General features: G+C 42.2%; 1 protein-coding gene across 4 annotated transcripts in view; it reads left to right on the top strand.

The window, feature by feature from the left end:
- The window catches only part of DAB1 (DAB adaptor protein 1), a gene marked incomplete at both ends in the record, with an annotated part of 283,697 nt that overhangs the window by 229,927 nt on the left and 26,433 nt on the right, over positions 1-27,337 (top strand). For 2 of the 4 annotated variants that reach the window (XM_080690673.1, XM_080690671.1), the window contains one exon: positions 4,292-4,345. In XM_080690673.1, coding sequence (XP_080546799.1) covers positions 4,292-4,345 — 54 coding nt within the window. Of the gene's footprint in view, positions 1-4,291; positions 4,352-27,337 lie in introns of all 4 variants that reach the window. The other 2 variants (XM_080690672.1, XM_080690670.1) reach the window with 1 other exon arrangement.

The following is a 27,337-nucleotide window of genomic DNA, read 5'->3' as shown; positions in this document are numbered from 1 at the left end:
AGTGAGGTTCACAGATGTAAGGGATCTTGGTGGGTCATAGAGCTAGTGAGAGATAAAGTCCCATAGGCAAGTCTCTTTGACTTTTGTACATAAACAAGTGAATGCCAGCTCAGAATTACCTAATTCTACTTTTCACACTTAGATTGTTCACATGTTTTAAGACACAGTCTAAAAACTCACACTTGTTTTAGCAGCTCTGGCCTCTTAATCTTCCCATCTGTCTGTCATTAACAGAAAGGCATTATGTAAGGGAATAAATATTTCCTCTCCATCTATTGGAAAAGCCCCAGGTCATTTTTCTCTCCTGTTCTGCCAATCTGCCTGAACGCAATGTACTTATCAAGAGCTAGGCTGGGCTTTTAAGGCACTGCTGCTAGAAGCCTCATATTTTAAAGGGCCTTGAGTATGTTTCAAACTTGTCTCTGGGTATTCCCAGGTTTTAGTCTCCTCTGTTTTTTTTTCTGGAATGAGGCAAACAGACCTAGGATCTCTTTAGACCTAATCCTTTTTAACTCTTTTGGGACCTTGAGTAAAATACATAATTTCTGTATTTCAATTTCCTGGGCTATAAAATAGGGATAATACATTATCTACTGCCGAAAGTGATACAGAAATGTGAAGTGGTAAAGCAAGCACTTGGTCCATAGCAGCTTCTGCAAAAACTGCTTCTTTTTCTCCTGGGGCCGTCAGTATCAGATGGTATTCGTGATGTTTTGCAATGATGTATTAAGTGAAGTAGAACGCACTTGCTCACCTTCTCTCGTCATAGAGCCTAGCAGAAAGCTGCAACTTCTTTCAGCTTTGCTATTTGTATCCAACGTGAGGAAGGGAGGGGCACCGGGGGCAATAAGGCCTCTTCCTGAGGATCAGAAAGTGGTTGTCCCCACTGTATTCATAGTCATAATTATTTTTTTCTTTCACATGTCTTAGAAATAGTCACCATTTGTCCTTAAAAAAAAGAGAATTTCATGGTACAAAGAATTTTTACACATCAATTAATTTTGACCCTCCCAATCACTGAGGGAGACTGAAAGATCAGCTACTATGACTATCATTTTCAACGAAGGAAAATCTGCTCCTTCAAGATCTGGGCCACTGGTTCTAAATCTGTATTTCTCAACACTGTAGCAGGCTCCCTGCATAAGTAAGACCTCTTCTTTCTAAGTGAGCATTTTTCATGTTCATTTATTCAAAAATTATTGTTAGTTAATCACTCCACATGTCAAGTATCATCATTTTAAGATGGCAAGTCACTGGTCTCATGTCACCCAACACATCCTTCAGCTGCTTCTCCACACTTACGATTAACACGTTGCCAAAATAAAAGTGCCCACTGTGCACAGTGCTTAATATGTAGTCCTTAAAGCAATTTAATGCCAGTTGACTCAGTCACTCAAAAAAAGTATTTATCCACCAAGTGCCAGGCACCTGGAGAAGTGGTAGGGAGCACAGACTGATCTCTGTCCTAAAGAAGATTGTGGACAACCCTTTCGGTGCCCTTGACAACCAGACAAGGAAACGGAGGTTCAGAGAACTAAGTGACCTCTTCAAGTTACATAGCCTGCAGCACACTCAAGATTGAGAACCAGATATTTATGTTCTTTTTGGCCTGAAAATTATCAGTCTACAACATTTTGGTACCGCAATGGTCTGTGTAGATGTAATGGACCACATAGGTAGAGATGGGAACCGGGACCATAGACTTTAGAACCCATGTAGAATATGCCGGATTATTCGAAGTTTCTGTGTTCAACCAGTATCTGCAGGCAGGAGTAAAAATAATAATAAAATATCCCCGTCTCTGAGCCAGCTTACTGAGCTATGGGACAATAGACCCATGAACACTTACAGTGTGATGTAGTAACTTCCATGAGTAGACTAAGCACATTTTATATTTTATATTAGTAGGATGATTACTGTTCCATCTCCCCAAACAAGACAAAGGAGCTCTGCTAAATCAGGGTCTATATCTGTCTTGTTCACCATCCTGGTCTCAGGAAAGGCACAGTACATGCTACATAATGGGTTCTCAGTAACTTTTCTTTTTTAATGAAAGGATTCACCTGAGCTTATAAAAGTGCAGATGGAGACTGCAATGCAGGCTTAGAGAAGCAGCAAGGCTTCTGAGATGTCTCAGCTGAGATAAATCTTAAAGGACAAACAGGCAGATTGATATCTCACCCATGGGAGAGCCAAGTAGAAAAGCTTTTTCAATTATGCACAGTTTGGGTTTATCCATCGCATGGCTTCTTCTCCATTTGCAGGGATAATTGAGAGGCAGCTGCGGTTCAACTGTGCTAAGTGCCCGTAGTGAGCAGTGAATTACAGGGAACAGAATGCTGTTCGCTTTGCTCAGTAAAGGGTGAGCTAGTAAAAACAAGTGAGAGCTGGTAATTTATTGGCCCTCGTTAATGAGGACTCTGTACACATTCCAAGAGGATTCCTTCTCAATGGAGTCCACTTATCAGGAGCAAAGAAATTATATTCTTCATTTGCTCCTTGCAAACTGGGGTTTGCAAGAACAGCTCTGGAAGGGCTTCCACAGTCCGCTCTCACTCTTGGCAGTCCGCTCTCACTCATAGTTCTGTTTTCTGCATGAATGCACATGAGCCTCTGAGAATGTAGGATGTGATGTCAAAGAAAAAGACACTCCCCAAAACAGCTGTCTATGTAGTAATAATCAAACGGTAAAGTGCCCCAGCTGCAACTCCTGGCTTCTCCATGCATTAACTCCTGGACCCTCTTCAGACCTCAGTATTCTCCTTGGTGTCCTACGGATGGTTTTTGGTCCTAATAAACTTGTCTTGCACATGCCATGAGAATCCAGGTGGAACACAAATGCTGAAAACAGTGCCCAGTACACAGAAAGTTCCCAGTCTGTCCTAGAACATGCCATTAGTAGCCAGAAAGAGCTTCTTTGGTAGCCAGAAAGAACTGAGTAACTTTTCTAAGCCTCACTTTCTATAATTTTAAGGGAAGGTGAAAACGAACTTCTTAAGATTATCATAAGAGTTTCAAGTTACATGATAGTAAAAATGACTAAGAAACTAAAAAGCATAAGCTCAAATTCTTACTGTCTTAGAAGAAGGAATGTTTAGCTGGTCCATGCCTAACAAATATGTTTTCTTCACTAACCCCTATATTCCTCTATTTTACATTTATGCAGCTGATATTTATGGAAGGCCAGCTGGGTATGAGATACTGTGGCTGCTTTTGAGGATCCCCCCAAATTTGGAGAAAAGAAAGATGCTTAGTCAGACTGTTATAAATCCACTCTGTGGTCACTGTAGTGAAGGTGTAAGCTCTGCTGTGGCAGTTGCTGGGAAAGGAGCAGCTAATATGTGCTTCCAGTCTGGAATGTTTACTACAGAGCCTTTAATTGACTCACTAGAAAAGTATTCAACATACAATTGTTAATATCATAAAATATGTTGTTTGCATGTGTGTGTGTGTGTGTGTGTGTGTGTGTGTGTGTAATAGTGACAAAAACAATCATTCTAACACATGACAGTATTCTATTATCTAAATATTTTGGTGTATCTAATATCCACTTTTTTATTTGATTCTTAGAATAACTTGAATGACAGGTAGAGCTCAGAGGGCCCAGTCGATAATAGCGAAGTCACAGGAGCTAAGTCGCCTGCTCAGGGTATTACAGTGAACATGTGGTCCAGGAGGTCCAGATGGGTGAGCAAGAGGAGGAGGAAGGGAAGAAGATACAGACAAATGCTAAAAGTAGTCGAGGTCTTCTGGGTCCTACTTTTATGCCTGCTATGACATTTGTGGGCTCTTTTCTTGAGGGAAATCCTTTGGTAATTATCAGATGGTTTGTATAAGATCCCAACAGAAGCTGTATGACTACTATGACTTTGATATTTACTGTACTTTTGAGGCATAGATCACAATCTTAGCACTTAGCAGCTTAGGATCAGCTACAAACTGCTCTTAATCACTTTGGAAAATTATAGCATCTTTCTGGACCTTATTTTGTCTTTTGTGAATTGTGTATTTTTTCCCACCATGTAAAACCTGTGGTGTCTGCAGCTGCCCATTCTGTGATTCTGTGAGAAGCTCAATGGCAGCGCTGCCTGCCAGCACTCAGCTGGCTGTCTTCAAAGAAGGAGCCTGGCTTGATGCTTTCACAGAGCATTCCCTTGAGGTTGGGCCCCTGGACCCATCCCAGGGGGGCCATCTCACATCCTATCCAGCTTGCATTGAAGTCTGGCTGCTTTGTTCTTTGAAAATGGAATACCAGAATGTTTTGACTATGTTGAATTTGACTTTTCTGCAGGTTCCCACCAGCCAAAAGAAGGAAGGTGTTTATGATGTGCCAAAAAGTCAACCTGTAAGTGTAAGTACATCTCTCTCTACTGCCGGGTTTGTGCTCATATTATGTCTGCAACCTGTGGAAGGGAGTCTTTCTTTTGGGATGAGTATCACGGCCCATGTGGCTCTGCCAGTGACTCCTCAGTGGGCCATTGGAAAAGAGGCACAAGGCAGAAATGGCAGTGCTGAAGAAGGGGTGAAAATCTGAACAAAGATCTGGTCCAGTGAGTAAGAGTGAGGTGGACTGTGAAAAAACACTTTCACCAGGTTGATCATGGTTTGGGGTATTTCATGGCAAAAACTCCAGGCTTTAGTGCAACTGGTCAAGTAAAGGACAGTGCTGTTTTCCTGGCAAGAGAGCTCCCCATCCAGTTTAAATGTAGAAGGAAAATTTCAAAGTGAAAAAAGGAGAAGGGCTTCCCAGGGCCTTTGGTGTATGTTAGGGTCCAGCCAAAAAGTAGAGCATCATGGAAGAGGCTTCGTGTAGCAGGTTTCAGGGAAGCCAGGAGGGTACCATGTTAAGGACACCAAGGTCCAAGGCATCTGGACCCTGTCTGCTGATGGGACTCCTGGGAATCTGAGCCAGAAAATGTTGCTGGGCAGTAGTTCCTCGATACTTGTTTTCCCAAAAGAAGTATTTCAGAAACACATATAGGATAAGCATAAAGAAATGAAATGAACAGGTGGGCTATTCCAAGAGAGGAGCCCACATGAGGTTGTCCCCATGATGGGTTTTTATATTTGGTCTGGAAATTTCATTCATATATTATATATTTGAGGTGGTTGTTGCTATTTCTCAACAGCTTAGTATTGTGTGTTTACTGATTCCAACATGTTTAACATTTTTCCATCAGTACCTATATGAAAGTGGGGGGTATGGAGATTCAAAACAAGGTACATGATGTTACAGTGAACCTGGATTCACCCAGAGGACAGCACATCAGTGCTCTCAGCATAGTCCAAAGGTGGAAAACTCCTTAGGCCAGTTACACCTGGTTTCTTTTAGATTTAAGAAAATTCTATCTGGCCACAAAGAAAGCTATTTATGGGTGGGATTCTCTGTCACCCAAGGTGGAATGATCTTTCATCAGTCTAAGTATAGTGAGCCTTGTTAGGGTTTTTCATCAATAATAATCTCTCTCATTTCATGAACCCTCAAGAATCCCAGCTCTGACCCTAAAGTTGTTGCTATGAGGCTGAAATAATTTTGTTTGGAGCACTGTTGTGAGTTCTGAATCCCACACTATAGGAGACATAAAGATTTCTCCCCATGTTTTAAGGTAAGCTTAATAAGGGGATTTGAAGTTTTACTTCATGAGGAGCAGCTGAAAGTCTCCAAAATATATGGCCTGCAGAAAGAAACCATGAACATGGAGAAGGGACTCCAAAGGGTCACTGTGTGTAATAGGGACTAGACTGTTCAATAGTGGCCACTGTGTGGAAGAGGGACTATATTGCTTGTGGAACTGAGATGAGGGGGGTGCACTAGAACAAAGCTGATTGCAGTCTAAAGGGAGGGTAGCCTTCTAGGCAGGCAAAGATGTCCCAGTGTGGGACTGCTGGTACCTGAGAGAGTGAGCTTCCCATCACTGGAGCTGAGCAAGCAGAGCCCTGAAGACCACCGATCAAGACTGTCAGGCATTTCCAACACTGGATGAGTCGAAAAGCAGAAGGAGTCTTGAAGTCCCTTCCAAACCTGAAATTCTGCATTCTGCAAGTTAGGAGTCTTTTTGGTCTATTCTCATCCTCCCAAACCTCTTCTTCCTAGTGAAACTAATTTCTCATTTTTGTCCATTTCTCTGGCTCACTCTGCCAATATCATGAAACCACCAGAATCCACCTAAATTCTGAAACCCAGTGCATGATAGTTTTAGTAAAAAAGCACATCCAAATGCAGAAACCTTCTCAGCCCCCTGAGTTGACCTGAGTCTAGGGCCCCTGGCCAGCCAGTGTGGTGCTGCTGAGGGGAAAGCCCTTTTCTTCCCAGGCCTTCCCCCTCATCAAGCTCCATGTCACGCAGCACTGCCTGCCCTTCAGGTCTCCATTTGGTCCAGGCCCCAGTCCACAGCTCCTTTCTATTCTATTTGTTTCCTTGTTGTCTCTCATATCCCTGACAGGTTTAGATACATGAGGAAACACGCTCCATTTGCTGCCTTGTGAATTTATCAGCCATTCTGGTGACACCATCTCCATGCTTAATAGCTCTGGGGGGAAAAAATCCAAGCTCCTTAGCATGACAGACACAGTAGGCTACCTGAAGTCCCCCTCGGCTCACAGGTCTGATCTTCTGCTTTCGGCCCAACATTACCCAACTAATTTCGTGAGTAGTCCTGTCCCCTCTCTGCAGGGTTCCTCCAACAGCCCAACCTTGTGTTTTCAGGGGAGCTCTCGAGACTTTCACTCTAAGCAGCATCAACCCATCACCCCTGCCTTTGTGCTCCCATCTCCTATCATTCCTTTGCTAACAAAACTTCTTCCTTGAACCTCCTGAGGTTTCTGTATTACCAAAACTAAGCCCAGAGCCTGCTAGGTGGAAGCCAGGTCGACAGCTGCTCCAGGATATTTTATAAATGATAGAGGACTCTACCCTGCAGAAGAAATTTATGAATTTCCCTGGTACCTTTTTTTTTTTTAAGGAAATTCTCTATTTTTCTAACACCAAAAAAAAAAAAAAAAAATCTTAACTAAAGATACTAGAAGTTGGCTTGGGAGGTATATGCTCTGCATGAATGGCTGGCTGTGGCCCCCACCTGCTCTTCCTAGAGTCTTGGTCCCATCCAGTGTGATGACAACTTTCCATGGGCTATTGCCAACATCCCTAAAAGCCTAAGTGAAAAAGGTGGTAAAATTTTAGGCTGCACGTGATAACAGTTAGTCTTGTTGTATCTGAGCTCCTCTCCTACTACCTGTGGGATTTTGGTATTACTTCTTGCCCCTGGGTCTCAGGGTTCCCATCTACAAAAAGGGTTTTTTTTTACCTAATCTGAAACTAAAATAGTATGTCTGTTGGAAATCTGATCCTACCTACCCAAATCTCCTAGAGGTACTGGAAATTTACCATATCCCTCTTCACTGTGGGATCTTGCTGCTCTCTGGGTTTCCTCTTATAGATCTGCCTCTCTGATAAGCCCAATTCCCCTAGGATTACCAATGTGCTCTAAAAATTTCTGCAATGGTCTCACCATCATGCCTGTCATATCCTGCCTCTTATCTAGAAAGACAGTAGACCAGAGAAAACCCAATCAGTACATGTTAAGCAGCTTCCAAGGCCACTATGAGCTCTTACGAGTCCCTACAAGAAGATAAATTGCACAGTGGTGTGTGACTGCCCTCCACCTGTTTATCCTCTCTTGGGTCCAGGTCTGAAAGGAGCCGAAATGAGAGGTTCAGCTCGGGGCTCTTCTTGGAGAAATTGCCCACCAGCTCATCCCCAAAAAGGGGTTGGTCTTCTAAGTCAGATCTGACATAGTTGTCTCCATGGCCATTTACTGAAGGTCCTGAAGAAGCTTTCTCTGATCCTCTATCATCTAACCTGTAAAAATAAAGCAATTCCTACCTTTTAGATTTGTTTGGAAAATTAGAGAAAATATTTTTGTAAAACCCATAAGAGAGGATATGAATTACATTAAATGAGGACATTTCTGTGTTGCTGTGACAGTTCTCACTGAACTAGGATTGCCAGCTGTTCTAAGTGATGCATACCTCTTTTGGGACTGCCTTCCTTCTCCCACACGGGGGATACCTTTCTGAGGTACCCATATCCTTCTCTTTGCAGTATTTGCAATTAACTGTCACTCTCTCTTAATGTGCTCATGTGAAACATTGAACTCTGCATTCCCCACAAGCCCTGGAGGAATCATACCTCCTGCAATTCCATCATCTCAGCAGCTAGCATAAGGCCTGGAATTTAGGCATCATCCAGGACTGAAGTAGAAGCCCATGTCATGAGCCAGATCTGAGGTTAAATACCAACTTCATCACCAGCCACGAGACTTTGAGTCAGTCCTTTGCTCCACTGTGACTTTAGTCTTCTTTATATAACAATGATTGAAAACTCCAGTTCATTGATTTCTAACACGTGAATTAGATCAGTAACTAATCATGCAATATGCATTAACAATAGCAGGCTCATAGGTAGAATGCCCCTGGCTTCAATCCACATTGTCACACACACACACACACAAAATGCTTCTTTCTCTTCTTAATTTGGATCACCAAGTGGACAGATGGCCTTCCAAACACACTGATACAAATGCACACACAGACACACACACCTGTGATCATTCTCCTGCATCGGGAGCTCTGCATCTGATAAAGCCAAAGCATTTTGCTTGCTTGGCAGAGTTATTTATGGGATGGGATTTTTTTTTTGATTTATTTTTCCTGCCTAATGTTGGAATTCATGGCTGAAGCCCTCTGGAAAGTGTTCAGAGTCATCAAAGTTCTTTAATTCTAAAGATGGGTCTTTACTATAAAATATTAGTGATATAATCTAACAGAATTAAGAATAAGCATAGTCAATTTGGCTTCTAGCCAGAAACCCCTGGAACCATTTGTGTGTTACAAAGAAGGCTGGAGAAAGAACTTAGGTCCAATGATTTTCTTAGATACTCATCTAAAAACCAGTATAGTTGGGCATGGTGGTACATGCTTGTGATCCCAGTACTTGGGAGGCTGAGACAACAGGATCACAAGTTTGCAGCCAGCCTCAGCTACTCAGTGAGGTGCTCCACAACTTAGTGAGACCCTGTTTCAAAATAATGAATGAAAAATAGGGCTAAGGATGTAGTTTAGAGGTAGAATGCCCCTGGGTTCAATTCCCAGTTGAAAAATCCAGTATAATTCCAGATTTTAAGAGTGTATCTGATGAGCTAGGTGTGCTAGCACACACCTGTAATCCCAGTACTTGGGAGGCTGAGACAGCAGGATCACAGGTTCGAGGTCAGCCTTACAAATTTAGTGAGACCCTGATTCAAAATAAAACTAAAATAGGGGTTGGTAGTGTATAGCTCAGAGGTAGAACACCCCTGGGTTCAATCCCCAGTATTACACTTAAATACTAAGTATATCAGTATACCTCTTGGCTTAGGAATATGTTCTAAAAATTTCTACAATGATCTCACCATCATGCCCATCATCTCCTGCCTCTTATCCAGAAAGAGAGTAGACCAGAGAAAACCCAATCAGTGCATGTTAAGCAGCTTCCAGGCCACTGTGAGCTCTTACTAGTCCCCACAAGAAGATAAATTTCACAGTGACCTGTGACTCTGCTCTCCAACTGTTTCTCCTCTCTTGGGTTCAGGTCTGCAAGTAGTTGAGATGAGAGGTTCAGCTTGGGGCTCTCCCGGTACTATACATTCACACAAATTATATTCATATACTTCTCAGATCATGTAAAATTAGAGGCAGCAATTACATAGTCCACTTCTCAAACTACATTTAGGTACAAACTTTCTTTTTTAAAAATCAAAAGTATATATTTCAATATAAAATATGAACTAGGGCAAAGGGGAAAAGATGGGTCATCACACTATCCAGTCATCTGTGCATTCACCCCATAGTGGCTCATAAACGTCTCTACTTTCTGAGCAGTGTGAAGAAAAACAACTACATGCACACTTAAGTTTCAAGAAATATTGGCCAGCCAGATGCTCACAAAAGAGCCCAAAAGTCAGTTCTGTAATACATTAAAATACACTGTTAATGTAATATGTATTTACATATAAACATATAACATGAATATATTATGAGTAGATGAATATATATTATATATGTATTGAACATTTCTCACTCTTCTTTGATGAAAAAACTTATTTATACAGTATCGAATATGTCTTGGTTTGAGCATCATTCTTCTAGGGACTTGATGGAAAAGGAGACATGCATGTAAATGTGCATGTGTGTGTGCTACTGGTGTAAAACAATCCACCCCCCAGTCAGTGACTTGAAATGATAGCACTTCTTACTGCTCACAAGGCTCTGGGTCCCCTGTGTGGCTCTTTCTGCCTGCTCCCTGGGCTCCTTGCCTCACACCTCTCATGGTTAGCTGAGGGCCAGGTGGACAGCTCTGCCAGTCTTCATTGGACTTGCTGACATGAAGAGTTGGCTGTGGACTGATCTAGGATGGATTCTGATGGGGCAAGAGGATTTTCTTCCATGTAGTGTCTCTTCCTTTCTCCGGCAGGCTGACCTAATCCTGAGTCACAGAGTCATGGTTTATGGGAGCAAAGTTTTGTTTCATTTAGCTTAGGCCCAGGTACAGACAGAAGGCTGATTCCATCTTTTGACTTCCCTCATTCCCATCCACTCATCCTGGCCTCAGTGTTAACCCTTGTTCGCCCATTTAACTCAGAATGCTCAGCCTTTTCTTGCTCTATTTTCACTAGTAACACATTTGAATGCTTTCAGTTGCTTATTATAATGTGAACCTGGGATGTCCTATCTATTCTTTCCCAGGATCTCTGAGCCAGAATAAGGATTAATCCTACTTACCCCCAGAAATATGCATCTTATCCCTTTTCCTGGTCAAGATATCTGGAAGCTTCTCACAGAGGCTTATCTCTCTCGTGATCTTAAATACATATGTATATGTTTATGTCAGGGTCTCTTAAAGCAATGAACATAATATCCTGGTTACAGGAAATGGTAAATACCTGGAGAGAAAGGAGGTTGAGGAAGGAGAGTGTAACTCAAGCACAGGCTTGAGGGATAAGAAGGATTTGAACAAGTGAAAGGGAAATGGAAGCAGCCTCAAGGCTGATCAAGGTCTTTTCTACTCCTGAGTCCATACTGCCACCAATAAGGGCTGATAAAATTATTGTCTATTTCCATCTCAAGGAGAGGAGGAAATACTTGTTATTTTTGTAATACTGACCAGGTTCTCTAGGCAAAAATCCCAGTCTTTCTGTGCTTGTCAAATATGCACATTCCTGAGTGTGGAAAAAAGGTGTCTGCTAAGCCTCGAGTTACTGCATTCATTATTTAGTGCTCTTTGCACTCAGCTAGACTTTGAACATGATGCTAGTCCCACACTGGGACTGCGGTGGAAAGGTGCACTTGCAGACTGCCAAATGCCTATTTCAGGCTTTGCTGCACCCCATGACACTGAATTTTGTAGAACCTTAACCTTCATAGTCAACTTTTTCAATGACACAGACCCACACATGTCATCTAACTTGAGAAATACTTTTCCCTTGCCCTAATTCCCCCATGAAATATCCTTATGCCTGAAAAGATCTTTTATCCTTTACTTTATAATTGCCCAGTTAAAACCCTTTTGTGTAGTTGTATTAGGAATAAAAGACTTTCTGATTATCAGTAATAACCAGCCAGTAGATTCTAGTGGAACTTTTTTTTGCCTTTAAAAGAGAGAGTCTTAAAAGTTTGGCATAGTGATAAATAAGAAGGTCTTAGATTGTCAAATTGATAAGTTAGACTTGACATTAATTTCCTTTTAATGAAACATGGATTCAGAAGCTAAAAGGAATGATCAGCCCCCTCCCTGGGCCCCAGGATTTTTTTCCTTGCTTTGCCTGTGATCTTTAACCATTCACTTTAACTGTCTGAGACTCATTTTCCTTCTCTGCAAAATGAAAATGGTAACCACTCTCTTCCCACGGCTTGGGCCCTGGGAGGCTCTCAGAGCAATGTGTGCAAAAGTGTTTTCTGTAAAGAGGATGAGAGACAGCTCTTATGAACTCCTAGGGAATGAAGACCAAGGAAGGGGAGTTCTTCGTGGTCTCCATTATTGTACAGGCCATTTGTGATCATGAGAAAAGGCACATGAGAGGGCAAATATAGGCTCAAGACGAAGCAGAACTTTCAAACCAGTGGAGCTGATTTTCAGAGGACAGAGCAGCTGTCCAGAGCAGGGAGCTCTCTGCCACAACATTGTTCCTGCAGCAGAAGAATGGCTCCTTCGGGAGAGGAGAGGTCCTGTACCATGAAGGGGATGCTTTTGTGGAGCTCAGAATTATTCATTTACTCCTAAATCCCATTTTCCACCATGTCCATCACCTGGGCCCATATCTCCTTCCTAATTCTGCTCCTGGTGTCTCAGCTACCCAGTGAGATAGATTCCATGGAGGCCCCATTTGCATGCTCATTGTCACCATAGTCCTTCAGACTATGAAGGACATAGTCTGAAGGCGCCCACTCTGAAACATTTGCTCAGTTGGGTTAGTTATGGGCTTGCCCTGTGAGGGTAGCACTCTGGATGCCAAGCATTTTATTGGGTGTAGTCATCAAATAAGATTGCTGAGCTAGCTCTGGGCATAGAGTAGGTGCCTAGTACATATGTTCTTTCTCAGTTTCCTTCTGGAGAGCTTAAAATCAGGGCTGTAGATCTAACTAATATGTGCTGCAAAGAACATATCACAGTTTCTTCACACTGACAGAAACTCATAAAAAATTCTAACGATTGCACTTGACATCTAGCCTCTGATTCACTTCTTTTCTTTCTTTTAAAATGTCAGGTGCTAACCATATGCAGGAAGAATTTAAGGCTAATTTAGCCATGAATAAAGTAACTAGAATTTATCAATCAACTGCTGTGTATCATGAACAGAACTAGTCTCCCCAATCAGCTTATCTCTTTTTAATAATCATAGTCCTAAAAGGTAGATGTGATTTACATATAAAGGAATGAGGGTTGGTGGGGCATGGTGGCACAAATGTTTATTATCCCAGTACTTGGGAGACTGAGACAGGAGGATTGCAGGTTCCAGGACAGCCTCAGTTACATAAGGAGACTCTCAGAAACCTAATGTGACTATGTATTTATTTACAAAAAAAGTAAATAAATAAAAGAAGGGTTGGGTGTATGGCTTAGGGGTAGAATACCTTTGTGCATGCACTTGCACAGACCCCCTCCACACACACACACAGAGATGGAGGCTTAAAAGAGGTCTATCACTCACCCGCAGTCACACAGTTACAAAGCTAGTAAGTGGCAGAGCCAGAAATCAAACTCTAGGTTGTTGTGAATCAGGAACCATACAATTTTCACTCAAGGAAGATGCAAAGACCTCCATTTTCCCACCTTCCCCTGATCTGAATCAGCACTCCAGATGTAAGCCCTGAGTCCCATAGCTCATTGTTTCTACAAGACTTATGATAGCACTTCTTCCTCCCAAGGCCTATCCCTTCTCTACTGGCTGTGAACTCTCCTCTCCTGGTTTAAACTGAGTTTCAAATGAGCAGGCACATATTGAGTTTATTCCTGAACCTCATTTTTCCAGGCACACTGCTTCCTTCTTCTGATGTCAAAGAGACATCTGTGGGCTCCAAGGAACAAGTCCCATGGGAGCCGTCCACCTGTGAAACTCAGCAAGAGTCTCATTTTACCACTGCTACTCACATCCTACACTCACCCTGTGTGTTTCTCTCTGAGCCCCCTGTCCCCCATGATCAACATTTGGCTGGCTTTTCTTTTACCCAAGATTTAATTCAGCCTTGCTGCTGCAAATGTAGGAAGAGGCAATTTATTAACGTGAAGAATTGCCAGAATTCTCTCAGCAACCATTCCCTGCCCCCCCACCCACACAACTCCCATCTTTTATGGCAAATAAATTTTCATTCACAATTCAGCAGTTGGTCTTTCCTTTGGTTTGAAATCTGGATCAAGATGTTGCATAATTGGATTAAATCTCATCTGAACATTTGTCAGTTTCACTTCCTCATTAAGCACCACATTGTAGAGAAATTATAATTATTGCAGTGCAGTTAACATAGATGTCACATGAGAGGAAGTCATACTGAAGTGAGGGAAGGGAATCGGAAGCTATGTATTCCAGCAAATGAGCAAGAAGAGTGCCTTTTTTGATGTTTCTTAGGTGGTCTTCTTTTTAGTCACATTTCATAAACGTTATCCTCAGATAGAATCCTGAATTCCTACAGTCTTAGAGTTACCAGAAACATGAAAAAATATTGGTTCCTTTAGCCTCACCCCCAGTGCCAGACTCTGTCAAATATAATTATATTTGGATGAATGTTCTTGACTCTTTGGCTTCAGCTCACACACCTGCACTGATAGATATTTGTTACTTTCTGTAATTCCAGAGCTCTAATTATTGGAGAGCCCTTCCTTTATTTGAGTTTCCTTATAATTTCTGTTCTTACATCCATCATCCATCCATCCACTGGGTGAACATCTACTGGAAACATCCTATCTGTCAGACAGTGCCCTATTCCTTAGGATATAAAGATAGATAAGAGACACTGCCTAAGAATCTCAATGGTATCAAGATGATACACACATAAAAATAATTACAATTCATACAGTCAAGACTGCGAGAGACTGTGCACAGGAAACCATGGGAGCATGATGGAAGAATAAGAAATGTTGCCTGAGTTTGGTGAGGTCTTTACCAGGTGATGTGATTTGAGTAAAACCTTAAAAGATGATGGGAGCTTGTCACTGGAGAAAGGCAAGAACAATGCTCAGGAAGAGCGAACTGAATGCTTAAAGGCACCAATATGTAGAAAAACCTGACATACTCCTGGAGTCTGATAAACACTGTGGTATGGTGGACCACAGGGTGCCTTTGTGGGAGCAGAAGACAGGGAAGGAGGCAAAGGAATCCGGTCCCAACAAGCAGAAAAATGGGCTCTGAGAAATGGTCTCTGTTGGGAAGACTCTGGTGCTTTCAGATGGCAGAGTATCGCTGTTAGAATCGTGTTTCTTGCTATCATTCTGGTGGCCTGTGGCAGGTGGCTTAGCAGGTGGGGAGACCATTAAAAAGCTAATGAAATTATCTAAGTGCATCCATAAGAGATCTGGGAAAACAAAGTGTGTGCCATGTCGTTTCATACAGGGGTTTAATGTGGGGAACTAGTAAAAAAAGGTGTTAGAAGAGCAGAAGAAAACAATAAGGACAGTGGGGCAACCTAGATTACAAATAGTCATGAGTGTCTACCATCACTAGGGATACAGGACAAAGTAAGGGGGTAGTGCTGCCAAGCCCAGGAGCTGCCAACAGGGACTGGGACACAGAGGGAGCTGTCCATCAGGAGCTGGGACCACGGAGGAGGGGCTAAACCTACACTGGAGCCTCACTCACTGTCAAAAATATGGCCTAGAGAGAGCCAGGAAGAAATTTACAGCTTTCTTCTTCCCGCCACTCACTTTCTAACTGCTGCCTCCTTTTGGCCAAATGTAAGTGTAGTGGGTTGTCAAGGGAGCTTGGACAGCATAGTTTACAGGACTCATGGTAAGAATAAAGAGTAGAGGAAGGGAAGATTGAGTTTTAGAGCAAAGAGGTGGATGAGTGGGCCAGTGAGGACCACGGTGGGTCCAGACTAGAAGAAAGGCAATGCAAATAAAAGAACAAAGTAGGCTTGGGTGGATAGCTGGGATCCAGAAGACTTTGCAGATATGGGAGTTACAGAAGCCTCTGAAGCGATGAGGATTGGAAGGTGAGGGAACCCAGTGACAGGGACCAAGTGCCTGTCCTCTCCCCTGTAGGCTCTGTCGCTCGCAGGCCCATGGCTTTGTGTCTCTGGCATCTAGGAGCATGTGTACATCAGACTTTCTACTCGTTGGCTTCTAATTCTACCCAAAGACAGAAATTCCTGCTATCTTTCTCTCTGTTCTCAGTCATGACTCACATTTGGATTGTACCTCATTATCATTTTGAAAGATACCTGGCATTTTCTTCCAAGGTTGAAAATCTGAACTATATTAATAGAGTCAGGAGAGATGTAGACAGCTCACTGCTGAATCATTCCGGAAACTCTTTCCCACAAATGCAAATAGGGAAGGGGATGAGAGGTTTCATATGCAGCTGTCTGCCATCTTGTTTTCTCAGTTATGGGTTAGGAAAAAGCCTATCTGCTATTCCACTCCACTGCTAAGTCCTTGCCCCTAGGCCTTGGGGAGTGCTCCTCAAACTTTTCAGAAAGCCCAAGAGCCTTTATTGAAATGAAATATACATTGTAGACTGCTGTATAAACAGGCAAAAGAGGAGATGTGGCTCCTATGGGTTGGAGCTTCAATACTAACCTACCAGGAATTTGTTTTCTAAAGGATGAAAGTTTCTGGAAGGGAAGAGAACCAGAGAGGGTAGTATGAAAATCATTGTCCAGTGGAACCCACTAGTTAGAAGTCCATTGACAGGAGACTTGGGGAGGTCAGAAGAGGAGATCCTCAAGGCTATTTCTCACCTTGAACTTGAATATTCCACAAATGAATTCATGAACACAGATTGAAGTCTATTTTTCAAGAGCCTATAAAACAACAGAAAAAAAAAATTAAGTTAATCAGGACTGTATGGCTAAGCAGATTTCTTTATCTGCTGGACACTTAGTGACTAGTTAAACAAATGGTGAGAACTGCTCTCTTGGGTTATTATAGGGATTAAATCAGAGAAGAGATGCCATTTGCTATTGTGTTTGTCATAGACGAGGTACTCAGCAATCGGTAATACAGTTAAGAGTGAGCTATACAGCCCAGTGATCTGGCCTTGAGATTTCCCCCCTCAATTACCAGTTCTACTACCTAGCATTTCCTTGAACCTCACTGAGTATGCTACCTATAAAACAGGACAGTGATTGTGGTACCTACCGCAGAGAATTATTTGGGGGACTAAATAAGACATTTACAACAGTGCCTGGCACATAAGTAATTGGTAAGTATTAGCCATAACCATTATTATTGTGATCTATCATATAGATCAAAGTGCTTCTGGAGATCAGAATATGATGATAAGCAAGACCTGGCACCACCACTGTGGTACTTTCAGTGCACTGGAAGGAAGGAGTGAAATTAGTTCAGGGAGCCCCAGACAAGAATGTCAGTGAGCCAAGTTTCACTCAAAAGCCTAGGATGGGGCTGGACCTGCAGGAAAGCACCTTTTACTATGAGACTGCGGGAATGAAACACATGGACCGAGGGGTTTAAATCTCTACCCGAGGGGTAGAGATTAATGTCCTCACAGTTCTTCCAAGATCAAGGTCCTGGCTGACTTGCCTTCTTGGTGAGAACTCTCTCCTTGAGTTGTAGCCCACTGACTTCTTGCTTTTTTCTCACTTGGCCTTTCTTTGGTGTGTGTATGTGAATGGAATGGGGGAGAAAGAGATTGCTACACTGGGAACTGGGCTTCAAGCGGATGAGTCTTGGGGTGGAGAAGTGTACATTTAGTCCTTAATAAATAAGGATAAAAGCCGGGCATGGTGGCCCATGCTTATAATCCCAGCATTTGGGAGGCTGAGACAGGAGGATCACTGTTCACGGACAGCCTCATCTACTTAGCAAAGCCCTTTGAAATTCAGTGAGTCCCTGTTTCAAAAACAAAAAAGACTAAAAAATAGGGCTGGGGGGTGTAGCTAGGAGGTACAATGCCCCTGGGTTCCATTTCAAGTACCACAAAAAAAAGGAAGGAAAGAAGGAAGGAAGGAAGGAAGGAAGGAAGGAAGGAAGGAAGGAAGGGAAAATAGGAAGAAAAACTAAAAAAAGTGAGACTGGGGTATAGCTCAGAGGTAGAGTGCCTCTGGGTTCCATCCACAGTACTGCAAAAAAAAAAAAAACAAATAAATACATAAACACTGATAACAAACAATTTTAACTACCAAATATTGAGCACTCCCCCATGTGAGTGGTCACGCTGGGCACTTAATGCACGATGTTAAGACTCCCAAATCACCTAAGAAAAGGTAGTTTGGGGCTCATACCTTTAATTTCAGTACTTGGAAGGCTTATTAGAGGAGGATTTCAGGTTTGCATCCAGCCTCAGAAATTTAGCAAGGCAGTTTGCAACTTAGTGAGACTGTTTCAAAATAAAAAATAAAATAAGACTGGGGGTGTAGCTCAGAGGTAGAATGCCCCTGGGTTCAATTCTCAATACCACAAAAAATAACAACAAAAACTAGGTCTCTTCTATACCATAAGGGATATTGAAAATCAGAGCAGTAACTCACTTAGCACAGATAGAAGAGGCATAACTAAGAATCCAATCCACCTCTTTTTGACCCTCAAACTAGGGTAACCTAGTTTATCATCCAAACTGGGACACTTCTGAAGCAAAAAGCATTTGCTATTAACAATTACATCAGGACAATAGGTGTAAACATAAGCTGTCTTAAGTAAAGCAGGGCCGCCCTACTCCAAACTGGCGAATGTGCTTCCTGCTGGGCCAAATTGCCTGTAAGACCAGAGCATATGAGGTTTCAAACAGGAAGCAAGGGGCTTCTATCCATCTCAGTCTTGACGCTGTCTGCCAGCAGAGCTCCTTCTGCTGAAGCCAGGACAGTGTTGCCTCCAAGACAGAGGTGCTGTCTGAATGCCTGCTCCTGGGAGGACATCAGTCAGACACTTGGAGATCTGTTGTGTGGTGAGAAAATGTGATTCCGGAGTATCTGTGAACTGTTGCTGTTGCTGCTGCTGCGAATCTGTCATTACATTATTCCTCTAATACAGATCATTAACACTCAGAGAACCTTAAGTACCGCATCTTAACGAGCAGAGCTATAATATATAGTTTCCCATAAATATCCACGTGGGTGCTGGAGCTCGTTCTCTCTGGATTCAATAATTCAGCCTTTCTGGATAAATCATCATGTTAAGGTTCTTTCTTTCTCTCTAACTGCCGTTATTAGTGGATACAGAAGAGTAATGAACAAAGTCTAGTTTAAAGAAGTAAAAAGAACAAGAACTAAATGAATGATCATGAGGAACGAGAAAATATGTACTGGTGACAGTCCCAAATCCAAGGAAGCAAAATTTGTCTTTGCAGTGACTTAGAAAGAAAGCAGTAAACCAATATGTGCTGAGTGCTCACTGGGGCCAGGGGATGTTCATGGTATTTCACAAGTTCCATCCAGTTCAGCGATTACAAATATTGCATCGTGTAACAGTAATTCATGACATGTTTAAAAACACAGCTTCCTGGGCCCTGGGTCCCAACCTTATTGATCTGCTTTTGTAAGGCTTGTGTGTATTCACACATAAAGGGGGATTCACAAAGTCCCCACAACAGATTCTGAACCTCAACAAAGTTTAATTAGTTTAATTAACACGACAACTATAGTTTTCTTCCATTTGATGGAGAAAAAGATTGAGGTTTTTTTATTTTATGTAAACTTTATTTTTAAATTTTTTTTGGTGCATTGTAGTCATACAGCTTAATGGGGTATCAGTTGACACGCATCAACACATCACTCATTTAGCCCTTCCCCAGTTCCCTCCCTCTTCCCTTATTCTCATGTTTCGCATAGTGGGGGGAAAAATAGCAAAAATGGAAAGCTCTCTATAGGTTCCAAGTAAATAGGAGGCCAAACCTATTAAAAATCAATAATAGTAAATCAACTTAGGATATAAGATAGCCCTAAATAAAACCTTTTTTTTTTTTTTTTTTTTTTTGGTGGTACTGGGGTTCCTGGAAGCCCTTCTACCTCCGGGCTACACTCCCAGACCTATTTTTACATTTTTATTTGGAAACAGGGTCTCCTAAGCCAGCGCGCGCGGCTGGCTTCGAACCTGCGCGATCCTCCTGTCTCTGCCTCCCAAGCGCGGGGATTACAAGCGTGCGCCACCACGCCCGGCTAAATAAAACCTTTTAAAACCTGAAAAAAGAAAAGATTGAGGTTGAGATCCTAAGAGGAAAAAAACATAGTCTGATTGTAAAGGACAAATTACTTCCTTCTCTATTTATGCATAAGGACTGTCTCTTGTTGGGGTGACTTTCAGTATTACTTTTTACAACCCACCCTCTCTTCTCCACCTCCCATTTTCCTATTTATCATAGACTTTTGTCAGCATGTCCTCATGTTTTTCCCGGCTGGTTAGCAGCCTTGCTGTCCTGATCCTGATCTCCTGCTTTCTCTGTTTCTTGCTGTCAGCCCAGTGTTCAGGGTTTCTCCCCACCTTTCTTGTGTTTTCCAGGCTCATGGCCTGTCTCTTTGGCTGTTTCTAGATTTTTTTTAATGCATAGTCATCCAGGGAGTCCTAGCCCCCTTCCTCCTGTCATTACTAGGGGCTGGCACTCAGAAGGTGATATGGAGGTGGTTCTCCAGAGAGCACTGGGTTAGATGGCAGCAGGACAGGCTCTTAGACTGCCATCATAACTGTTCCTTCCACAACCCTCACCAGTCATCCTAGACTTAAAACAAAGGCCTTCTTATACTTGTTAACCTCCTCAAGATAGTGTATTGGTTGAGAGGGCATTTTACAAAACTTAACATACTTTGGTAACAATCCTAGCTCTACTATTTACTAGCTGTGTGACCCTGAGAAAGTCTGTGACCCTTAAACATATATCAGATCCAGCCTCTGTCACACTGGGAATGACACCTCTCTTCCACTACCTACGAGCCTGTCAAGAGTCAGGGTACACCCTTCTCTGGACTTATTGCTAGCACTCTTTCCTATAATGATCCAGCACTGATCTTCTCTCCGTCCCTCTTAGACCACTGGGTCAATACAACCTCAAGTCCTTTGTCTTGGCTTTTGCTATTTCTGGCATAGTCCTCACTACCTTGTCTCTTCTAATTCAGATAATTCAGATCTTGGCCTGGGTGGCCTCTTTAGGAACACCCTGACTAGCACAGTTCTTGACATATAGTAGACATATATGTGTAGAATGGGTAAATAAATGAATGCTTAAAAAGAACCATGTATAAGTGCCCAGAGAGTGGTTCTAGAAGGTACCTTCTAGTATTCCAGAAACTATTATAACAAGAAATTATTAAAAAACAAAAGACTTTGTATGCAAGGGAATTCCATGTTTGTCATTTAGACATCTATGCTGTGGTCTCTGACTTCTTTTCCTGCTTATTCTTTTGACCCAAACACAGTGTCTTTGAAAATTATGTATATTTAAGATCACTCCACTGTATGGAAGATGAACTTAAGAGGTGTTTCAGTCAGCATTTTCACTACTATAATCCAAAACACCTATCATAACTTAGAAGAAGAAAGATGTATTTGCCAACAGTTCTGGAGATATCATGGGTTCAGGTCATGTCAGATGAAGTCTACAGAGCATAGCGCATGGTGTAGGAAGCAGAGAGAGAAGAATGCAAGGGATCCACTCTCACATCACAGAGGCTGGAAGCAGAGAGCGCTCAGGAAGGAGGTCCATGGACATATCTATATAACCAAAGTCACACTTCAGTGACCCACCCCCTTAAGCTACACGCCATCTGCCCTGGTTACCACCAAGTAAATTTATTACAATGTATTTATCCACTGGTCTGATTAGAACCCTCAGGATTCAATTATATCATCTCTCAACATCAATGCATTAACTGTTCAAGTAACATTCTGCATCTAAACCATAAAAAGAGTAGCAGCAGTAGTCTAGACAAAAGGGAATGCCTCAGAGACAAAGATGGAGAGAGGCAGACAGATTTGGGATGTGTTCTAGAGAGACAATCAGCCTATCTTCATGAATAACTGGAGGTCATAGTGTGGGAAAGAGAGGAATGTAGAGTAAGGCTATATATAGTATGGGTGCCAGATGTCCCCAAGAAGTCCATTAAATACGTGTCCCTCTGGTGTTGATTTGGGAAAGTGGTAAAATCTTTAAGAGGTGGGGACTACCAGATCTTAGATAATTAGAGAAGTACCATATGAAATGATCTTGGGATCTTGGGGTCCTTCTGTCTCTTCTTTTGCTTCCTAGTCATGAGACGAGTGGGTGGTTTTGTGCCATTATGCAGTCCTTTCACAGTGTGCTCACTACTGACCCAAAGCAATGGGATCAACCAGTATGGATGGAACCTCCAAAACTGTGAGCCAAAATAAACCTTTTCTCATAAATACCCGATCATCTCAGGTATTTTGTTATAACAACAGAATGTTGACTAACCAAATACAAGTAACTTATATTGGGGGGGCTTGAGCATCTAGATATGAGTTAGTAACCTTTATAGAAACCAGAAGACAAGGAAAGAATACATTTGGGAAGATCAAAAGCTCCTAGGATGTGTTTGAGGATTTGAGGCCAAGAAGTGTAAGATAAAATCACTTCACCAATTGCTAGCAACCAAAGCAATGATAAAATTTGATATTGGCAAGACATCCAGTAGTGAAGAATGTCTCATTGCTGCCGCCCTTGAGATACTGATGAAACTCACTAATAGGAAAAGTTTGAAGCACCCAGATAAAAACACCATCCTGATAGAAAAAGGGCTAGGAGTGCCACATATCTCTGATTTTTTAACTTTTACTGGAACTTCTCCATAGTATTTTTGAAATTATAACCAAGACTTTTTACCATAATTGTAAAGCCCATTAGGTCAAGTGGCAGGATGAATACGACATTGTTTCTGGAATTTAAAATAACACCAAGTTTCTGTGAGCATGTGTGTGCACGCACACATAAGTACACATACGTGCTGAGCATTTGAAAACACCATATGGACTACCTACTCTCCATATAATATGTCATGCTATTGCCGTTTTCTTTCTGTTCAGTTTTACATTCTATTGTATAAGTAAATTCATCCACTTTCTTAACCCTAAAACAGGGTCTCCCTAACTTGCTGAGGCTAGCCTCATACCTGTGACCCTCTTTCCTTAGCCTCCCAAGTACAAGGATTAGAGGTATGTGTCAGCACACCCAATTTATTCATTCTATTTTTTAAAACTTAGCTATTCAATGTAATTTTCCTCTATGTGCCAGTCTAAAGTGTCTCTGATTGACTGTCATAACTTTGGGTCATAATTTCACCTGTCCTCTTAATAGGCCTATAAATATATTTTTACCCTCTCAGGACTTGGCATAAAATATTCCCTCCAACTGTTTGTCTTTGCCACATTTATTGAGAGAACTATAACACATATAGAGGAATTTAGGTCATGAAGTCTCCTCTTCATGATCGTCAAGATGGGTTAGATGATTCTTCTCTGAACAACACGCATGCCATTGTGATCACTGACTCCCTTCTTTTTTCTTTACTAAAGATTATGACCTTGTACAGACAGATTGAGGATAATACTCTTCCAGATGTCCTCTGAACTTGAACCCTTTAGGCAGCCATCTGAGTCTGTTCTATTTGGTGAATAGTTTACCTTTTGATTCTTGATCTCCATGGGGTGACAATTTCCCACATTGTTCTACACATGAGCCAGCCACAGTTTCCTGGGGGCCTTCATTTTCTTGTTGTGAAATGTAAGCCAGGTTTCATCTTAACCTACAACCATGAGAGGGACCATGACGGATTAGAAAGGAACTGGATTAGGAATTTGGAACCGGCATGTAATCCTTTATCTGCCACTCATTTTCTCATGATTTTGAGAAAATTGGAGGTCTAGGCATCTTCATTTGAAAAGAAAAATAGAGAATTAAGTTATGTTAGAGATTTTTGTAGCCTCTTATTATCCTGCAATTCTGCAATTCTTTATAGAGTTTAAAATACACTACAAAAGCCGGGCGTGGTGGTGCACACTTGTAATCCCCGCACTTGGGAGGCTGAGACAGGAGGATCACACAGTTGCGAAGTCAGCCTCAGCTACTTAGTGAGGCTTTCAGCAACTTAGTGAGACCCTGTTTCCAAATAAAATATAAAAAAGGTCTGGGAGTATAGACCGGAGGTAGAAAGCCTCTGGGTTCCACCCCCAGTACCATAAATAAATAAATAAATAAATAAATAAATAAATAAATAAATAAATAAATAAATAAATACACTACAAATATATACTTCAAGCCGGGCATAATGGCACATGCTTGTAATCTCAGTACCTGGAGGGCTAAGACTTCTGTCTTATAGGTTTAAGGCCAGCCTCAGTAACTTAGTGAGACCCTGTCTCAAAAAGAAAAAGGTAGGGGTAATTCAGAAGTAGAATGCCCCTGGGTATACCAATATGTATGTATGTATATGTGTATGTATGTACAGATATGCGCACATGCATATATATGTGTAACATATATATGTGCTACAAAATTCTCATTTTCTTAATGAATTCTTGCTGAATACTTGATTTAATATCTGACCCAAATAAGCAGCTGCTAATGGGTGGCTGACTGTGTGCCAGGCACCATTCTAACCTATCACCTTCCACCATCATGGGCAATCTTCAACACAATCTTATGAAATGAATATTTCCCTAATGTTCCAATAAAGAAAGATTCAATCCCGGCATGGTAGCACACACTTGTACTCCCAGTACTCGGAAGGTTGAAACAGAAAGATGGCAGATTCAAGGCTAGCCTCAGCAACTCTGTAAGATCTCAGCAACCTAGTGAGATCCCGTTTCAGAACAAAAACAAAAAGCATAGGGGTATATCTTAGAGGTAGAAGGCCCCTGAATTCAATGCCCAGTATCACCGAAAAACCAAAAGAAAGACAAGAAGAGAAATCCAAGGATTGAAAGGACTGGTCACAGTCTATTCACATAAGAACAGATCTCTTTCTGGCACCGGCTTGAGTTTTGCACGTTCTTGCAGCAGGGGAGAGAGCACCCCTTGTGAGCATGCTCAGTGCAGCTCTCAGCATGGTGCCTTGCTGCCGAGGCTGCGCCCCTGCACTCTGATTAGAATTTATTTCTTCAGCTCCCCTAACTGGACCATTTACAACTCCGGGAAGGGACAACGCTGAATCCTCCCAGCACTGGCACAATGCCCTGTTCACAGTGGGCAGTCAGGAAAAGTTGTTTAATCCATGCCTGGAGAATAAAATCCAGGAAGGAAGACGTGAATAAGGAAATGAGTCTCTAAGTTAGTAAAATCTGCATTCCTCTGGAGGAGAAACGGAACAACGTTTTGCCCAGAACGGCTGTCGGAGCAGCAGGCACAGCCCTTCTGACTATTTTTTCCTTTGCTGTGACATCTCCACATTTATGATTGCCTCTGATTTGCTCCGCAGACCGCCTGAGCCTCTTGCTACTCTCGCTTGATTTTGATTCCATCCAATATTTCTTGTTACCGTTTGGGTGCCATCTGGACCACAGTGGTAGCCTCTCCAAGAAGGCACACCAGTGAGGAAGGATGACTGACTCTGAGAAGTTCCCTGCCCTCCTCCCCAAAAGTGTGCTGAGCTCCTGTCAGCCTGCTGTCAGGAGCTGATTTCACATTCCTGTGATTCTAATTCACTCCCTTTTCAAAGTCCTGAACTGATGCCAGATCTTGTTAGTGTTTTTTAGAAAAAAAAAAAAATCCTTGAGTTTTTGCTAATGTGAAACTAGAATGTTAGATTTTTAAAAGAAGAAGCGAGAAAGGGAAAGATAATTAAAAACAAATAATTGCAAGCTTTTGAAAACCATTCCCCTCTGGTTTCTAGTTTTCTGTGTACATTTATACCTGTACATATCTGTTTGATCTATTTGTTCTTTTGGAAAAGCTTTAAAGAAGTAGAGCTATCTTGCATGTTGCACCTTCCCCTGACAAGGGAGCTAAAAGAAGAAGGGACAATCAAGCCCTAACATCCTCTGTATCCCAGGTCAGATCCTCGGGTAAGGCCGTGGACTGGGACCAGGGCATAGAGCCCTGGAGTGTATAGGGCTATGCGTGTGTAAGTGTGCAGGTGTTCCAAGCCCTCCTGAGCACCTCTGTGGCCTCTCTGGTATTTTCAGATTTTTTTTTTCATAACTCTCATCACTGGCCCCATCTTGGTTATTGCCACAGAAACAGCCCTATAATCATCTCTGTATTTATGCTCTTTCCCTGCTGCCCTTCTGACAACTGTATTGCCACTGTCAAATCCCCAATATACTACTGCTACCTCTCAAAATCTCTGTTGCTTCCAGCTCCCTGACCCAACACGCTTTGGCTGGGTACTGTGTGTTTAGTTACAAAGACAGGTCAGGTGCAGTGGTGCATGCCTGTGATCTCAGTTCTCGGTGAGGCTGAGACAGGAGGATCATAGATTGGACGCCAGCCTCAGCAATTTAGCAAGACTCTGTATTAAAATAAAAAAAATGAAAAGGTCTGGGGCATTATGTTTAGCTCAGAGGTTGAACACCTCTGGGTTTAATTCCCAGTACCAAATAGTAAGAGCGATGATGATGATGATGATGATGATGATGATGATGATGATGATATGACGGCGATGACAGTGATGACTACAGTGACAGGAGTGCAGTGCTTCTAGCATAAATCATAGAGTAACTCTTAACTGGGCATTAAATACAAAAGGCCTAGCATGAATTTTCTTTCTCCCTCTTGCAAAAGAAGGACAAGGCTGTGTCAATAGATGGTTAAGAAGTCATAGCTGCTTTGTGAATAGACGTGGCATGGGTGAATGGCTGCTCATCAGTGCCTTAATGACAGGTGTCTCCATTGCCACCGCCATGCCCTTCACACCAGCACTATCATTTCCCGGGCCTCACACAGGCACTGCCTTCCCTTTGCTGTGCTTTCCCAGATCAAACCTGTTTAGCTTTGTATGTCTCATTGCATAATCAGCCGCAGCCCACAAATCATGCTACCAACCTCATCCTCATTATATTTTCAAAATATATTGGATATGCTTTAGAAAATCTGGGCATGGAAATGTGGAGTCATTGTCTGAGTTCTAAAGTAGATGGAAGAGATGGAAAAGAAGAAGAGTAGGAAAGATAAGGGGTGAAATGAGCAGAATAATAAGTGGTCCGCCCTTGCCCGCATTGAAAACTGGGGGAAGGCCCATGAGCAGAGGCCTTCAATTTCTTCTCCAGGTGTTTTTGCCCCTTGCATAGACCAGTGTTTCCCAGGGCTTTCCCTCATGGGCTATGTTAGTCATCTTTGCATTACTACAATGGCATGCCTGAGGCAAAACACCTTATAAAGAAAAAAGGCTTATTTAGCTTATAGTTCTGGACATTAAAGGACATGGCACCTTCTTTGGCTCAGCTCTGGTGAGGACGGTATGAGGAATGACAGCTGGCCGAGGCAGAAGTCCATGTCAGAACAAGAGGTCACATCTGGAACAGGAGCAGAGAGAAAAAATGAAGTTAGGTTTGCTCCTTTTATAATAATCCTTTCTGAAGAACTTGAGGGATTTCACAAGAACTGCCAAAAGGATTTGAGAGAAATACTTTCCACCCCAATAGCCTAAGCACCTCCACCAAGGCCACCCTGCCAACACTGGGACCCCC

The sequence above is a fragment of the Muscardinus avellanarius genome (assembly GCF_963383645.1).
Source record: "Muscardinus avellanarius genome assembly, chromosome: 3".
In the NCBI taxonomy this organism is placed as follows: Eukaryota; Metazoa; Chordata; class Mammalia; order Rodentia; family Gliridae; genus Muscardinus; species Muscardinus avellanarius.
The sequence above is the reverse complement of the archived record's forward strand: the minus strand, read 5'-3'. Positions and strand labels throughout refer to the sequence as shown.